The sequence below is a fragment of the Musa acuminata genome, chromosome BXJ1-9 (genome assembly GCF_036884655.1).
Source record: "Musa acuminata AAA Group cultivar baxijiao chromosome BXJ1-9, Cavendish_Baxijiao_AAA, whole genome shotgun sequence".
NCBI classification, from domain to species: domain Eukaryota; kingdom Viridiplantae; phylum Streptophyta; class Magnoliopsida; order Zingiberales; family Musaceae; genus Musa; species Musa acuminata.
In genome coordinates this window covers 2,262,585-2,279,678 of record NC_088335.1, presented here as the reverse complement: position 1 = coordinate 2,279,678, position 17,094 = coordinate 2,262,585, and the positions used below count along the sequence as shown (strand labels likewise).

The window sequence follows — 17,094 nt, the reverse complement described above, 5'->3', positions numbered from 1 at the left end:
TTCCAAAACACATTCGAACAGCGAAAGAAAGATGGTCCATATCATCGACCAAAACCCATCGCCTCCCATCTAATTGCTCTCAAACCGTAAACTCAGCTCCACGAATCATTTCTATTTAGGTCGATATCATTGATCAAATTATATATGAGAGTCTCCTTTGGAACTACATATAATCGATAATTCAACGCGAAAAAAATAATAAAATGTCACTGAATTAGCCATACATTTAACAATAAACCGTCGTCAGATTATGGTAATTTGTTCTCATTTGATGAAATCCAACGATGCTGTTGCTATGGTAAATGCTGTGATGATGTCACTACTGGGAAAAGGACACAAGGATCAAACTTTCACCTTCTTATTTGCATCTGAACGTTTACCATCAATATTTTAGCAAAATTGCTTTTCTTTATCAAAGCTATATATCCAGTCTTAACAGAGTTTGCACAAGCAAGGAAGACGAGTTACAGACTCATGCCGTGTGAAATGATGGCATTTGATATGTGCGTTCTGGGATCAACAGGAAGAGACACAGCAACATCAGACGATCCGGGTCATCTTAAATATTCAAATCATCATCTGGGTCCTCATCTGAATCTGGTTGCTCATCATCTGAATCACGAATATAATGTATTTCACCATTCCCAGAAGTGGCCTGGGCGTCTGTCATCACCGAGAAAGTAGACGGCTGGACTAAATGCGGATCCTTTTGGTCGTCAGAAAGAGATCGCCGCCCATCATAGATCTGTATGGCCTCACCATTGCCTAATATGAAAATAGTGTCATAAGAAACCAGAATGCAATCATGCACTAGTTGACCATTTCCAAACCATCATATTTAAATGTTGAGAATAGGCAGCTTAAAATAATTAGTAGTATTGTTCAATTGTTGGTCAACATAAGCTTCCATGAATAGAAACATGGATCTGATTGTATCCAGTATTAATATTGTTACAGTTCTTTAAAACACCAAAATCGAGAACCATGCAAACAGTCTGTTCCCTTTGCTCCTACAACCAGTTATTTGAAACCTTTAATACTACATATCATACTAATATCACGTAGAACCAACATCTTAATGCACTAAACAACAAGAACATGCAAATGAAGCATATTGTTTTTCTTCAACCAAACGAGTGGCAGCTTTTTATTATCTTCCTAAGCCTCGGGTATTTTAAGATATGAATTGTCAAGGAAACATTCTCGTGGACATGTCAATATCCTTTAGTCTGCTAGTGTCACCCAATGACATGGCTAAGCATAAAAATCGAAACTCAATCATAAATGATCTAACCATGTCTGCAACTTATGCATCAAAATCTACATCACCTTGTAAAAATTGACTCCTTAAATTATAGAACTGGTTATCATCAACAACTGCAGTATGCACTTTTTTCTTACCAGCACCATAAATGACAAATTTTCATCATAAAGAAATAAGATAAACTAGATTAACAATGATAGTAAGGCCACAAAATGTAAATTCATTAAATTTGTTTTGATAAGCTCTATACCTTGATGTTCATATGGAAGAACAACTTTTGCCCTATCAACACGTTCCTGATCTGATAGCTGAAGATTGAACTGTACCTGTTGAAGGATAGTGTGTTATGTATGGGGAAGCTCCTCACTTAAGCTTGTAACATTCTGAATCTAGAGTGAAAAAGAAGTGGACATGCAGGTCCCTAGATACAAAAGCTATGACAGGAAAAGGTAAATGGTGATAACCTTTGGCAAAAGGCTTTTGTTGACAAATGAATTTTCAGAGGTTACAGCTGCAAATTTAACACCAACTTGATCCATGTGTAGCTCTTCTGCCTGGAAATTAAATACCACATTATTCTGAATATATGAGTCTTTATTCCTTAACATAAAAAAATACAAAAGACGAGGGAGCCCACAAGTAGCTTCACTCTCCCATTGCGACGTTTAAGGCGTACGTAAAATTTTGCTTTACAAGAATTCTTCTCAAGCCATAGAAAGTCTCGTCGACTTCTATGTTCATCAGTAAGCTGCATTATTGGCTGTACACTAGCAACCACAGTAGACACATATGCAAGAGCTGTGGAGACCCTGGGTTCATGAAGGTCCGAGTGTATTAACCAAAAGATACATGAAATTTGATCTGCAATTAAAAGCCAATAAGTTTTCCACATTCAAGTATCCATCTTTATTATAATGATATTACAGAAAATTATGGTAATAATATTTAGCAGCAACAATGTTGACAAGTGTGATTTGAGCATTTCAGAGAGTTTGAATATGATAAACCTATTGCCACTTCACAAACTTCCATCACAAATAAAAAATAGACATAAGGTATCCAATTCACTGAAATTAAAAGTTAATGCACGTTTTCATTTGTTGCTACAGGAAAAAGAATACCTACTAGCAAACCCAAAAAATATACAAACAAGAAAGGATTACTACAATGGAGAAAGAAACTTTCACAAGATGTGAAATTCTATTCACACTTCACAGATTGATGAAGAAGCCCAGAAGCTCTATTCACAGACTTCATGTCAGTGCACACAGAAGAAATGAACCTTATATAATTTTGAATCAGCAAGCATTTAACAATACATGTAAAAGAAGATATAGGACAACACTACAATATCAATCTCTGTAGGCATTTCAAATGAATTATTATGTGGACACACATAAATACACTTGGAATGCTTTCCTTATGTGTCACCATGGTAGCCTGCAACTGCAAAGCCCTGGTTAACTTCAAGCGTACCTCGTTGTTAGCTTCACGACGAACCATATCATGTCACAGAGAGATTCTGACATACTAAATACAGATTCTGATAAGCACCCAGTCTCATAATCAGAGCTATGGGCTGTTCTGGAGTGTTTAAGGATAGCTCAAAGGGAAGGCTTCTCCAACATCTGGGTCAAAACTGATTACCTCCAGACCATTAACGTTTTGAACAAAGTGATGGAATGCCCCTGGTCTATCCAAAACATTTTGTCGGATGTTTTATCCTTCACCATCCATGCCAGAACTAATAGACTGTCTTTCACTTGAATTGCCCAAGTTTTAACGATCTGCACTCCTTCCCATTTTTGCTCTAAGTTAATCTTTGTCACTTTTTCAAAAAAAAAAAAAAACCTTTTTGCTCTTAGGCCACTTATTGTCTCTCCTAATTTGTTGAATCTACCAACAAAGAAAAGATAAAATTCTGTATAAATTTGTCTGTTTTTCCTACTTATAAAACTCATACATGGCAGATATACTCTGAAGATTATATCATTCATTTTATACCATGTATAAGAAGACAAGACAACATTATATATCACAATTAGGCATGCATAGAAAATTGATCTATCATTCAGACATCATGAAAAATCTCTTTTTATGAACTATCAACTATGATCATGACATCTGTCCAAACTCTCAAAATTAGCAGGTTAATTTGATGATAAAGTCAAACAATGATTAACATCAACAACTATCGTTGGCTTTCAGATTCTAAAAAAATTATTCATGTAAAAAACTATAAAAATGAATATACCATTGCTGCGAAGATTATTAAGTAGGCCTGCAACTGATGGTAATGATGTGTGTCGCAGCAAATTACTAACCTGAAAAAGATTACATCAAACAATAACTTAGAGTAAGAACATAAATCTGCACATTTACTGGAAACTCAGATGTAATGAGCACATGGAACTGGGATACAAAAAAGCAGAATATGGATGATCCCAATGAAAAATTAGGTGATAGTCAGACTGTATATCCTTCATTTGCAATACTTAATTATCATCAAGCATGTGTTACTGTAAGATTCTGAGCATACCTGGTCAACAGCTACTGCAAAGCGAGTCTTGCCTTGCCCAACAAACCCTGACAATAGAAGTCGTGAGTGAACGAATGTAACCCCTGGTTCAAGAAAAATAAATTAAGAGCATCAAACCAACTACAGGTAATACCTTTTCCAAGGTCAAGAACTGAAGACAACAGCTTATTGATGTCCCTCACATCTCTGAAGAAAGAGACGTTTTCCCTCGTAGAGGGCTTTTGAACATTCATTAACGGCGGAATTCGGTCCTTCCAATCGAGCGGGTCCGAGTAGCAGTCCAGAATCCGAACCCTGCTACCGAGCCGATACCAAATGACGTTCCAATACCACTCCAAGTAGCAACGTAAATACAGGTCTTTTATTTCACTTCGGCGCCAAGAACCCTTACCATTTATCAACCAGCGATGCGTCTACCCCCTTGCGCCTTAGCAAATCGATATAGAACGACGGGCTCCGATTCAACGCAACGAGCACCAAGCCACTGCCTCAAATAATCCAAGAATCAGTGAGCAATGATGTAAAAGCCTAAAAATTCGAACTTTCTACATCCCCCTACCTGGGGGCACTTGCACTGACCGTGCTTGAGATGTTCCATCGGCGATTTGGGACGCGAGATTGGCGAGGAAGTGATCGAAGACGTGGGAACCGAGAGGGCAAGCAAGGGAGTCTTCGATGGTCAGGGCCGGCGCATGCTCTCCTTCCAAGCATCCGTCCCTCAGTGACCTTGAGATCGATTCCGCCATCGTAGAACCCCCAGGCGGGAATAGAAACCCTAAAACCCATAGCAACTGTTCGTTCGCAAATATAGGGAACGCGCGGTCGGGTCACCGCGATGTATTTGAGGTTCTATGGAGGTTTCAAACACTAAAACGCGCGGTCAGGTCACCTCCCTTTCAAGAGGAGAAGCTTGCGGTCAGCTGCCCTACCTTCCCCGAGAGCCATCCACCGCCGTTCGATGCCAAATGAGTGGCTGGATCTTGCGCTTTCCAAGATTATAGGACGTTGGAGAACGTGGTCATCGGCCGGCAACTAATTAAACTATTTATCTCGGAGATAGGGAGAAGGGCTCATGATTTCGTCGGCGAAGACGATAGAAAGATTGCCTCTTTGTCCCCTCTTTGTCTTAAAGCGCCTTCCGCATAGGTTTGTCCGTCTCTGAACTCGGCGCTCTTGAGAGCTTTTCTCTTCTTCTTCTTCTTCTTCTTCTTCTTATATCCTTTTCTTTGGAGGAACACTTTCTGAAGATATGATTCCCAAAAGATTTGGTTTTGGAGCAGCCGTGGTTGGAATTAATGCCTTTGACTTCTATCTTTATCTTCAAAATTCGAATTTTTAGTATTTAGGCAGTTTGTTCTCCCCGCTTAGCGCAAATTCCTCTATTTTGCTTGTTTATATTAAAGCATTAATCTTTTTTTTTTTTCATATTTCTTTGCTTCCCTTTAGCATGCAAAGCCCTAATAATGAATTTTTGACAAAGATGGAGTTTTGTAGTGACTCCTTAATGTTTGTTCTTTGCTATCGATAGTATCTGTTGTTTCAGGTGTGTTCAGGTTAGTAGCTTTCCTCTTTTGTCTCAGAAGAGGAGATCGTCTGGGGCTATCCGGAGCTATATGTCGCAAAGTGTGGACAACTCTGAGATAGGCTCTAAGGTTAGGGCAGGAGTAATCCTTCCAGCAACAGATGATCACATTGAAGAAGCAATCGAGGCGATTAAAACTGAGCAAGTTATTGCGGTGCCGACCGATACACTTTATGGATTTGCATGTGATGCCTGGTAAGCGGGCTGGCCTTTTTCTTTGAGCTTCAGATGCTTTATTATTCTTGGCATCTTAACTCTTCATTTGCTTAATATTCATGGGACATTCTAGTTTTCAATTTTCTTCCGGTTGAATGCCGAACTGATACTCAAACTGACAATTCAGCTTCATTTTAGTATGCATGTAGTTAAATAGGTTCCCCCTTTGTAGGGAAAGAAGGAATAAGACAGAAATGCTGAGAAAATAGAAAAGAAATGCGACAATTGGTATTCGTAATCTACTGCAATGAGTAAGCAGAGAGGAGGGAAAAATATGATAATAAAGGATATTGCTGGTTCACAAAAAGTATGATTAGTTTTGGAAAAATTGAAGCTATAGAAAGAAAATGATGAATTGAAGAAACAAGATGATAAGATGAACAAAATTGTTCTTTGTTGATCATGTCTACTTCCTTTAGTCAATATCGAAGCAAACTGTTGCCAAGAAATATCTAGGAATTGGGTTTCATGGCAAGGGTACAAGGTTTTCATAAAGCAGGTGGTACAGATTTTGGTACCGATGTGAGAAATAATTCACCCACTTAATCTTCAAGATTGGTGTTGGAGTTGTCTGTTGAGCATAACCATCAAAATGGAGGGATGAAAAACTTATACTTAGCAGAGAATGAACTATTGCAGTTAATAATAGAGAATAGGTGAATTTGCAGAATTTGTTACTTGTTATTGTTGCTTTTGCAGCCACAGTTGCTGCTTTTACATTTACGAGTTACTTGGTTGGAGAATTTTCTAGTGGTATGCAAATTTTCAAAATTTTCTGTTATATCATATGCCTTAATACATTGTCCTGGGAACATTATTTTGGACTTTAAAAGTGCATTTTTGTCAGCTCTGCAGATGCAGTAAATAAAATTTATGAGATTAAAGGACGGAAGCAGACAAGTCCTCTAGCAATTTCTGTTGCTGGTGTATCAGATATATCTCGCTTTGCCACCGTTAATCACTTGCCTCATGGTTTGCTTGACAGCCTCCTTCCTGGTCCTGTGACTGTTGTTCTGAGGCGAGGTCTGGCTAATTTTACATACAAGTACAGAACATCATATGATTTTTCCTTTGTAACAGTCAGATTCAATTTTCAGGCGATTCTAGCATATTGGACAAATCTCTCAATCCAGGTTTAGATAGCATTGGAGTTCGTGTGCCTGATTTCAACTTTATTCGAGCCGTTGCTCGTGGTTCTGGAAGTGCACTGGCTCTAACAAGTGCTAATTTTAGTGGACAGCCCAGTAGCGTCAGTATCAAGGATTTTGAAAACCTTTGGCAATATTGTGCATATGTTTATGATGGTGGAGTGCTTCCTTCTGGCCGTGCTGGTTCAACAGTGGTTGATTTGATAAAGCCAGGACTATTCAAAATTCTAAGACCTGGAAGGTAATTCTTTCAAATTTAATAAGTAATTATCATCAGATTCAACTATGCCAATTAGGAAGATCAGCTAAGTTTTGCACTACATGCATAGTTTGTGTGCAACATAACAATTATATGCACATTGCACAACATAGTTGCTAGGTTCTACCAGCAGAGAGTTCACATGCTATGGATGTTTCATTATGTGTATGACATACTGGGTCAGATATACACAGTTTGTATCGAGGTATGTAATACCGTACCATACCGGTGTTTCAAAGTTGGCTCGATATGGTACAGTACCGGTGTATCGAGTGGTACACCAGGGCGTACCGATCGGTACACCCTGATGTACCGAACAATTTTATATATTTTCTTCATACTGTAGCGGTACTGGGCGGTCCATGTACCGGTATGCCATCGGACCGGTATGTACCGCCTGTACCGGGCGGTACCATTCGGTACTGCATACCATGGTTTGTATTACATACATATTGGTTGCTGTCGGTGTATTTCTGTATATGCTTGCATGAAGTTATATATCTATGCATGTAGAGAGATAGATGGGTGTTATTAGTAAGGTTTTGGAGGATCAGTGATCTCAGTTGAGATAGGGATTGGTTGAGTCTGATACCTAAACCCCATGATTTAGGCTAATTGGCCAAACTCGACTAGAATTAACTGAAAGGCAACCAGAGTTGAGAAACACCTATCAGGTCTGGCCAGTTAGCGGCTTTTACAACTCAAGGCTGTTATTCATAGAAATAATGGTTGTGTTAGCATTTTAGAAGTACATTCTATAAATTACTTGATTGTCGTCCTCAAACAATTGACATGGTTTTCATTTATTCTGTTTATCTTTGTTTACAGTGCAAGACAAGAAACAACAGCAATTCTTGAGAAATTTGGTCTAGAAGAGGTTCCTTGAGAACATGGAGTTCATGAAACTATTCTTTTAAACAGCTTACTCTTATACAATTTCTCATGTTCGAGATACACCAGTTACAAAGACCCGGAGCGGACGGGGCTTACCCTGAATCATTTACATAAGATTGAATTTACATTTTACCATTTTCGTGCATTCAGTGTTCCACATCAAGCAACAATGGTTCCCGTGGACCAGTCTTTGTTATGTAGCTGCTGATTGCAAGGGATAAAGCTGCAAGATCTTTTCAGTTAACCTGCTGTTGCAATGGAATTCTAGCTATGTTATAGTCAACATTCTTGGAGCTGCAAGCGCTGTTACTACTGCTTTAAATACCCTTTTTATCTGTGATATTAGTGATTGCTTCTCGATGAACTGAGCGTTGCAGCAGCTCCCTGCAAATCTGTTAATAGTATTATCATCTGTTAAGCACAGAAATATACATGCATGGTGTTTGACAGTGCGAAGAGAAACAAGCGTGGTGGTTGTGATCCTTAAGACAGCTCCTATTCATGCTTGTGGGGTTCTGTGGCTTGTGGTTCCATGTGGGAACACTTGTTTCTTTTGTCATCATGAGCTGCTGCTTCCTCCAGCATTAGTTAACACCGTCGAACAATTACTCGAACCATTTGTTTTGCCTTGTGAACTTTCATTTCGATCCAATAAAAAAAAGGAAAGTAAAAGAGAATGATACAAACAATTTGATTTGCTTCGTTGGGCTCACAAATAATGCCACAAACCAATATTCTATGTGATTGTAACATGAACACGAACAGGAAGATTTGCAGTGTTGCTGCCAAAAAGTAAAATTACCAGAGAAAGAAGAAAAAGATAATTATTCACATTTTTTGTTATTGAATATATTTAAAGAACTTATATCCATATAATCTCGTGCTTATTAAGAACTCAGGTATTTGTGTCTCAACAGATCTTAATTGGGGGCAACGCCGGATTTGACGCTGAAGAAAAGATGGAATTCAATAAGTAAAACCTTATTTCCATATCTGAACATAGATTTTTCACACCATTCATATTATTGCATGCGATTCCCATATCCCAACATAGATCTTTTGCGTGTAATTTTCCGAATCCAAATACGTATCACTCACATCGCCAAGTAGCCGCCACAGCCTTATGCGTGTATTCTATTTTTGCCCGACACAGTGGCATACCCACAAGCGTACCACACGAGGCACGTACCCACACGCCACACCCAACCACCGCCACGCCGCCGTTTACTCGATCGCCCTCCTCCCCAAACGTTGCGTTCCCAATCACGAAGCTCTTCTCTCGATTTGATCTCTCTCCCCTGGCGTCTCGCTTCGACAACGATTCGTAGAGTCTGGTATTTGCTCTCGAATTGGTCCGGAGAAGAGGAACCATGGAGGACGCGATCTGCGGGCATTGCTAGAGATTTCTCCTCCTCCTCCTCCTCTTTGTATGGGAGAAGGGAAGGGAAGAAGACATGGAGGTGGATTGGTTTCGGACGCAGCAGGGTTCAGGAGTCCGGCGAGGCCGGCGGAGGAAGAGGGCGTATCGGGTCGGCGGTGGCATGTTGCGGACACCCGGTGCGTCTTGGATTTGTTCCGTCCCCTTCCCGGTGGTTTGGATTTACGTGCTTCGAGTATTTATGTCTCTTTTCGTCGGTTTCTTTTCTTGGCTATGCGTGTGGCTGCGTGGCTTTCGTAAGTTGTGGACAGAACGATCGAGTCTTTGACGATGACGATTACTTGTGGCTTTCTTTCAATTTGTGGTCGTGCTTTGATCCTGTCATATGAGAAATATGAATAAAAAGGCAATTTTGGGAGGGCCGCTTTTTTAGTGGAGCGTCGGAGCAATTTCGCTGTCGGAGAAAGATTTGATTCTTCTTAATTCACGATGATTGATTTCAATAGCAGGAGTTTGTCAGAGTACTTATGCGAAATCTCTGCAGGTGCAGGTTGTCAAGTAGTTCTTCGATGTGTTTCGTTCTTAAGGTTACCTGAAGATTCTGTGTTGCTTCATCTACGTGAAGTTCGTACCACGGCTGATACTTTGAATCATTTCATCACCATCATCATCATCATCATCATCATCATCATCGTCGTCCAAACTTGATTCCTTTTTCCACCAGGATCTTTTTTGCTCTCTTAATTGAGGTCCCCCTTCATATGGCTTCTTCTTCCCCATTGTTTCGGGTTTGCTAAGCATAGAGTTCACCGATGATAGCCATATGGGCCTTTTCTGTTGACGAGACATGTCTACGCACAGAAGCACAGCTAAATTCGTTTGTGTTTTTGTTGTAGTCTTTCCTTAACTTGAGAGTTCTGCTATTGATTGGATGAATTGCTGTTAGTTATCCCTACCGAAGAACCAATAACTACTCCCAGCAAAGCTTTTGCAGCAGCTGAGTCCCTTTCCGCGTCTAAGCTAAATAATTCCACATATTTTTCAGATACCGCGACTAAGCTAAATAGTTCAAGCATCAATGACCGATTATGTATTGATGTTTGTATTTTGCATCGATGTCGCCTTGAGACCAAGTATTTTTCATAATTTGGTTCATGTTCTGAATCTCCAATGCCTGTCGTAAGCTATTCAGAGCTGTCTGAGGACAGCGATTAATGTTTACATTTGTTTGAACTTATATTTGGCTAGTAGTCATCTTCAATTAGTTTTAATTTATTTTCAGGATGCGGTTATCTAAAGGGCCAAAGGAATGATTTTGGCGTAGAATATGGTTCTGATTGCAGCAGTAGCTTTCGAAAAGAAGAAAGTTCTGTAAGTGTCACTCTTCCTTCTTAATCTAATATTGCTTTGATGAGCTGCATGTGCGCTGGAACAAGAATGCCTTTTGCAAGAGGATCTGCATATCTTCATGCATTTAAAATGCAAAGAGTTTTAAAGAAAAAACATAGGATATTTTACTTTTTTTAAGGTTAATTTTGAAATATCCAGATATCTGTAATGGATATCATAGTGGTGTAATAAAAAAGCATGATGTTTTTTTTTCAGCAATATTTGATGTTATCTCAAGTTTTCTTGATGGATGCTGTAAAAATCTCTCATTACTTGTACTGGAGACTTGATATCAGATCCAATCATCTCACGCCCAAAACAAAAGCCCTTAACTTGAGAACAAAAAAGAGAGGATCTTTCTTCTCTGTCTGATTTGTGTGTTTGGACACGTGTTCAACTTGTGACGCCTATATTATTTGTTAAAACATTCTGATGGTTCTGATTTGCTCTTCAGTCAGGCCAAGGCTCATATAATACCAGTGTAAAACCAAGAGAGAGACCCATGGATAAAGAGATACCAAAAGAAGCAGAAATAAGGTGGTCGTCGCCTAGTGTAATTGCAAAATTAATGGGTCTTGACGAACAGCCACCTGTACAAGTAGCCCATAAACGAAAGAAGACAATAAATGGTTATTTTCAAGATATACCATCTACAGGCTTGCAAGAGAAGTACCTAACCAGGGAGGAATGTTTGCCTTGGATGAGCATGGCTGAGCACCAAGAATTTAAGGATGTCTATGAAGTCATTCAAAGACTGAAAGTTGAGAGGGACAGGACAAAAACAGATAGCAGTGCATTGCCAAGTTTTAAACAACGCAAGCTTAATGCAAGCAAACAATGGAAAAGTGATGTAAGCTTTCTTGGCCAAAATTTATTGGATGCAGTGCATCTTCCAAGTGATGAATCACTTCGAATTTCTGAAAAATTTACCAGTGAGTTGGGGAACCAAGACTGCACTGAGCATAATTTTCTAAATGTCTTCCAGGAACCCGATTTCTTGTTCAGAAAGTATTTCCATGATTCAAAGCGGCTTGCACCCTCTCATTTAACAAGCAAGAAAACAATTTTCAAATCATCAAATGGTGCTAAGACAGAAAGTGGTGAAGTATATCGTTCATTGAAGAAGAAGACGGACAGGTTTGTTCATATGCAAAATGGTGTCTTTAGCTCTTTTCGGATACCCATTGCTGGTAAGGCTAGTCGATTTCTCAAGGTTCAGAATGATTCTCTTTCACATAAGTTAGCACGGTTTGCCAGCAACAATTACCAGTGTATCCATCCTAATCATATTGTTCTTTTGAAGCATAACATTGATAAATCCCGTGGAAGTGTTCATTTAAGAACCCCTGAGAATTTTAAGTTTTCTCACAGAAGACCATCCGCTCAAACTGGGATTCGAGAGGCCAACATTGGAAGAAGGGATTGGCTGAACTTTTCCCATAACTCGGAAGCTTTTCATTGCAAGAATAAAGGTTCCAGAGAACTAGATAGAGAGATTACAGAACTGAGAGAGTCTGTAAGCAGCAGTAAGATGAGCATACCAGTTGTGGAGTATAACAGATTCTCCAGGGAAGACAGCTCTTGCAATATCTCTGACATGAAGAGTTTCTGCAGCCCTGAAGGATCATCCAACCATTTTAATAACTGGAATAGCATATGTTTTGCCTTAGCTCCTTCAACTGAATTTATAAGAAGTGAAGCTAGAAAAAACTTCTCTGGGAACTGGAAGATGGCTGGTAACTCTAAGGAGACAGTAGACTGTGGTAAATGCTCAAGTGTTTTGGCTGAAATGCTTGCTTTATCTGATGTGGTAGGACAAAATTCAGTGTCCAGTTCATCGAAGGTTCATAATGTTTCAGTTGAGAAATCAACTAGACCTGATATGCGAGCATCAGGGGGTTCTCCTTTGAGTATTAGCAATAGTGACAGTTGGGAAGATGGATTCTTAACAAATCTACCAAACCCTGCATCTGTTCCCGCTTCATCAACAACTTATGGAAGTCAAAATCTAAGTAGCATGAATCGATTTTGTGATGAACATTTTTGTACACCTAATGATGTGCTGAAATTGAGACCTAAAAAATCCGATCAGAGAGGAAGTTCTTCACTCGTTGGTTTTAAAAGCAGTAATAACCAGCTTTACTCTAATTTGAGCGGGAAGGAAAACAACCTGTCTTCACAGGAAATTCACTTGAACCAAGACAGGACAAGGAAAGGTGTGCTTGCAAAAATGGCTGGTGAAGGAAATTTTAAACCTCTTTCTATTCCCAATTATATGGATGTGGATATGATGATGATAAATAATGAGGAGCTACCTCAGTTGTCAATGGCCAGTATAGCTGTAAAGGATCCTAAAGTGTCCAACAGTAATCTGCTGAAGGTTTGTGTCAACTTTACTTCAGAATTTACAGAGTATGTGTAGCAGTACATCATAAATAAGAGGATATCGTTTGAATCCTCTCTTCACCTATTTGTTTCTTTGTTTACTACTATTATCATTCATTTATAATGATCTTGCTTCCAACTTCCATGCATCCTGTGGTCATTGTAAATCTCACAGATCCTCTTTTGTGTCGAATATAAATTACTTTAATTTATTTTATCATAATTAAATTACTAATTTTCTTCTATCATACTGTTTACCATAACCTCTTACACCAGTGTTATAATGCATTTGCTATGGTATTATCTGAGTATAATAGCAGCCTAAACTGACCCCATTACTTGTAGAAAAATGTCTCATTATATTCAAGTATATACCTGAAAGGGTTTGTGGACCATACACTACAAGCATCCAGCTTTTTTTATCTTTTGATGTGATATGAAACAATTGTAAATGATTTTGTATTTCTTTAACAAAGAGTGAGAACCTATATAGAGAGTCTAGATTATATACTTGGGTTCCACCATCACTAGGATCCAAACTAAAAAGCACAGATAAACTTTTCATTATTCTCATTGCTGTTAATCATAGCATCAGAAAAGCTGAGGCATGGTCTGATATAAACCTACACTGTGTATAAGGGTATGCCTGCACACCATCATGGAAGGGACCACTGTCCTGACAGTGTGTCATCATATAGCTGAAACTTGACAAAAACTTTTTAAAGCACGTTAATTCTTTCCAAAATTCAGACCATTGTTTGAGTGTAGGAACAAATGAGATTCTCGGATACGTATGTGAATATTACCTTATGCAATGTCATTTAGAACAAATGTAGGAGAAACACAAGGTTCTTCTTTCATAATTTTTTGTTTGCCTAGAAGCTTACTTCTCGGCTTTTGTTAATTGTGGAGCCCTTCAGTTTCTTGTCATCTTTTTATTTTTATTTGTACGAAAAGTATCTAAATCATTTTCAATTGCAACTTGAAGCTCAAGATGGATCACTTTTATAACGTATTTCTGTTCTTGCAGGAAACATCATTCAGTCATCTTCAGGTAGATCGTGAACGGCTCACTTCTGTAAGAATTACAAAGGCTTTGCAACCATGTGCTGTTTCTGAACTCGAGCTTCCATTGAGAGTAAATGGTTCAGGATGTTCTGAAAGCCTAACTGGAGATCTTGGTAAGTGTAAGAAGTCATAGTATGTTCTTCATCTCTCGTCGTATTCCATTTGCTTCTTAATATGTACATAAATGACTTTCTTATTGCAGAGCTCCATTCAAAAATTTTAACCTCCAAGCTAGGAGATCAATGTGCTGAGGCATCAGAAGTTCTTACTTCAAGTAATGACGATGACAGAGAAGTGTGTGAATTCTTTCAACAGGCTGGTCATCTAGAAGAGGAATTTATGGATGAAGAGGAGAGGGAGTACACCTACCTACTCGACATACTTATCTTTTCTGGTGTTCACAGTGCCAAGCAAGACAGTCTTCGTTATGCATGTTACTTACCAGAATATCCAGTGAACCCAAACTTATTTGAAAAGCTCGAAAAGAAGTACGGTAAGCTGGTTGCATGGTCACGGTCGGAAAGGAAGTTGATGTTTGATCTGTCAAACTCAATCGTGGCTGAGATCCTTGCTCCATGTATGGATCTGCATCCATGGGTTAATTCTACAGGAAGGATCGGACCCATGTGGGGTTCTGAGGGGCTTGTTGAGAAAACTTGGCAGATGTTGGTGAAAAAACGTATCGAGCTTGGTGCAGGTAACGCAGAAAAGAAAGTTCTGGATACAAAATGGTTTAATTTAGGAGGCAACATCGATGAGATAGGAAGGGAGATTGAGAGGACTCTGAAGGAGGAACTCTTGGAAGAACTTGTTGAAGAGTTCATCATAGGTTAGGCTCCTCTGGCTGGAGGAAGCATGTGCTTCTGTGAGGCTATGCTTCAGCTTAACATGTCAATCGCCACCAAGCTTCAGCTGATTTTTGAACCATCGGCAAGTGCGACGGTTACTCCTAAGAGATCAACAATAAGAACCGAGGCATTTATAACTAGAGGGCTTTCAACAATATGCAGTAAGAACTCCAATGACAATGGTCTTTGATTGGATTGCCACAAAATTTCGATATTATGTCGGTGGTGAGTAATGAGTAATTTTGCTGGTCATTTACTCAGTTGGTGAAATCACATTAAACTGGTCCAAATCATCAAAAGGCTGTGCCGATGGTCAAGTAGACATTCTTGTGGTCTTGGCTTTGAGTTTGTGCATCTCATACCAGAGCAAAGAAATACAGATAGGAACACTAGGAGTTTTGCAATATTTTAGCAGGATAATGAGGGTGAGTCATTTGTTAGGTGGAAGTCAGCTACCCTGAGGCAATAAAGTTTTTTTTGTTTTGTTTGATTGTTTGGCTTGCAGCTCAGAAATTATTTCCTTTTTTCGGGGGGATATAGAACACGTTTGAAGGGTGTATTTTTGTTTGTGGGGTAATTTTGTCTGTGACTATATTGTTTTTGCACAATACAATAAAGGATTTAGCAGTCAATTTCCAGGATTCATTCTTCGATGAAACAACTAAAGCATGATTCGAGAATCTTTCAACAATTCTGAGGATCAATATCATTGTTATTTTGTTATCGACTGCAGACAGCCTCAGATCTGTTTTCTCATCTTTTCCTGGTCTGCTAAGATTCTGAAAATAGAACTTGATTACTAATTTACAGCCAACAATGTTAACACAATTTCCAACCTTTTAATGCTGTTTTACCATTTGATGAATACCTGAGTTTGGTTGATGGAGAATTGATGGAAAGGTTCTCAAAATTTGCATTAATTGTTGATCAACATGAACTGAAACTGACCCTAGACAATGAAAATTTTCTTTTTTCTTTTTTCGAGGAAATGGTGCCTAATTGTTCCATCTTGTTATAGTAAAGATTGGAAAATTGAAACAATCCTAAGGGGGATGCAAGCTTGAAGCCTAACCAAGTCTTCTCCATGGTACAATTGCATCATGTTTTTACCCTGTTTCTGAAGTAGCTACTGCAGGATCCTCATTACACAACTGTTAGGCCTTGACTGACTTTAATGTTCCTGATGCCTCTTAGATTCTTACTAGTGTTTTGTCGGGCACATCTACTTATGTTGAAGTGCACTTACTGGAAGCTTGTTGTAGTTTATCTTATGAGGAATAAAGTGGTTTGTTAATTACATTATCAGTGCAAGAGTGGAAGCTACTATGCTCTTTAATTTGCCTGCAGGAATCTTTAGTTATCATGAAGTTTCATCAGCATAGAATTCTCAAATTTCTAGTTTTTATATATCAGGATAACTATGATTCATCAGGTTGGTAATATAATAATCCATGGGGCCAACTGTTTGGCAATTAGCAATGACCTGCTGTTCCAGTGAAAACCATTGCTGTACCAGAAGAAATTGACTTCCTCCTCTAAATGTGTTGTGGTTATATGAACTCAAGCTGATCTTTATTCTTTATCTGAGTGGGGATGTTGATCCTTTGCCACGAGTTGGTTTTGGGAAAAAAAAGAGGTGTTGAATCTCTATCCCAACAATCAAATAAATTAATGCTACTTTCTGCTGGTGAGAGAGATTTCTGCCAGCTTCAGTATTGTGGCTTAGTGCTCAATGATTGCATGTGCTGAGAGGATGATATGGTAATGAAGTCAAAGTCTGAGAAACAAGATTGAGATCTCTGGAAATGCTAAGAGCCTAAGATCAATAGCTAAAGATTTATCAAAAGCGAAAGCTTTTCTTTGGAGATCGACTTCTTTGATCAGAACAGGTTTTTTTTGCATAAATATAAGAAAGCAGAGATATAAACCTGAGAACTCTTGTACTCCATGCATGGAAGCAGAACTGGTTTCATGGAATTATTTGAGACGAGAATCCAGTAATGGGGCACGAAAGGGGAAGAGAAAGAAGCATCTGATTCTATAGTTAGTGGACCAGAGCTTTGAGATGATGGTGATAAGAAAGGCGGCCGCTTTCTTTATGCATCTCCATCGTGAGTTCTCCTT

At 38.9% G+C, this 17,094-nt stretch overlaps 3 protein-coding genes across 8 annotated transcripts; 2 read left to right on the top strand and 1 right to left on the bottom strand.

Moving 5' to 3' along the window:
* Nucleotides 1-339: 339 nt before the first annotated feature.
* On the bottom strand, nucleotides 340-4,601 carry LOC103996828 (elongator complex protein 5). Its single transcript, XM_009417847.3, has 9 exons — nucleotides 4,383-4,601; nucleotides 4,195-4,287; nucleotides 3,937-4,097; nucleotides 3,804-3,850; nucleotides 3,519-3,588; nucleotides 1,902-2,125; nucleotides 1,729-1,818; nucleotides 1,515-1,590; nucleotides 340-765 (listed from the first exon to the last, which is right to left on the bottom strand). The coding sequence occupies exons 1-9, from the start codon at nucleotides 4,547-4,549 to the stop codon at nucleotides 560-562; spliced, it is 1,134 nt and encodes a 377-aa protein (XP_009416122.2). The 5' UTR covers nucleotides 4,550-4,601; the 3' UTR covers nucleotides 340-559.
* Nucleotides 4,602-4,810: 209 nt separating this feature from the next.
* On the top strand, nucleotides 4,811-8,408 carry LOC103996827 (uncharacterized). Of its 2 annotated transcripts, none has more exons than XM_009417844.3 (5): nucleotides 4,811-4,949; nucleotides 5,347-5,580; nucleotides 6,449-6,624; nucleotides 6,699-6,990; nucleotides 7,837-8,408. In XM_009417844.3, exons 1-5 carry the CDS (start codon nucleotides 4,876-4,878, stop codon nucleotides 7,892-7,894), a joined length of 834 nt encoding a protein of 277 aa, XP_009416119.2. In that variant the 5' UTR covers nucleotides 4,811-4,875; the 3' UTR covers nucleotides 7,895-8,408. The 2 variants fall into 2 exon arrangements, with proteins under 2 accessions (XP_009416119.2, XP_009416120.2); XM_009417845.3 differs by having other exon boundaries at nucleotides 4,829-4,949; nucleotides 5,384-5,580.
* Nucleotides 8,409-8,873: 465 nt separating this feature from the next.
* LOC103996825 (uncharacterized) lies at nucleotides 8,874-15,615 on the top strand. Of its 5 annotated transcripts, XM_018818688.2 has the most exons (6): nucleotides 8,918-9,459; nucleotides 10,563-10,651; nucleotides 11,124-11,519; nucleotides 11,655-13,049; nucleotides 14,085-14,235; nucleotides 14,325-15,615. In XM_018818688.2, exons 1-6 carry the CDS (start codon nucleotides 9,357-9,359, stop codon nucleotides 14,954-14,956), a joined length of 2,766 nt encoding a protein of 921 aa, XP_018674233.2. In that variant the 5' UTR covers nucleotides 8,918-9,356; the 3' UTR covers nucleotides 14,957-15,615. The 5 variants fall into 5 exon arrangements, with proteins under 5 accessions (XP_064937925.1, XP_064937924.1, XP_018674233.2 ...); XM_065081853.1 differs by having other exon boundaries at nucleotides 8,874-9,824; nucleotides 11,124-13,049; XM_065081852.1 differs by having other exon boundaries at nucleotides 8,874-9,830; nucleotides 11,124-13,049.
* Nucleotides 15,616-17,094: the final 1,479 nt, after the last annotated feature.

Coding starts and splice junctions, on each gene's coding strand:
- LOC103996828 (XM_009417847.3), bottom strand. CDS start 4,549: ATGGCGGAATCGATCTCAAGGTCACTGAGGGACGGATGCTTGGAAGGA. Junction 3,851..3,936: donor AGTTCTTGACCTTGGAAAAG/GTATTACCTGTA, acceptor TTCTATTGTCAG/GGTTTGTTGGGCAAGGCAAG. Junction 3,589..3,803: donor TTGCAGTAGCTGTTGACCAG/GTATGCTCAGAA, acceptor AATCTTTTTCAG/GTTAGTAATTTGCTGCGACA.
- LOC103996827 (XM_009417844.3), top strand. CDS start 4,876: ATGATTTCGTCGGCGAAGACGATAGAAAGATTGCCTCTTTGTCCCCTC. Junction 6,625..6,698: donor GACTGTTGTTCTGAGGCGAG/GTCTGGCTAATT, acceptor TTCAATTTTCAG/GCGATTCTAGCATATTGGAC. Junction 6,991..7,836: donor AAAATTCTAAGACCTGGAAG/GTAATTCTTTCA, acceptor CTTTGTTTACAG/TGCAAGACAAGAAACAACAG.
- LOC103996825 (XM_009417840.3), top strand. CDS start 9,357: ATGGAGGTGGATTGGTTTCGGACGCAGCAGGGTTCAGGAGTCCGGCGA. Junction 13,050..14,084: donor CCAACAGTAATCTGCTGAAG/GTTTGTGTCAAC, acceptor CTGTTCTTGCAG/GAAACATCATTCAGTCATCT. Junction 14,236..14,324: donor AAGCCTAACTGGAGATCTTG/GTAAGTGTAAGA, acceptor TTCTTATTGCAG/AGCTCCATTCAAAAATTTTA.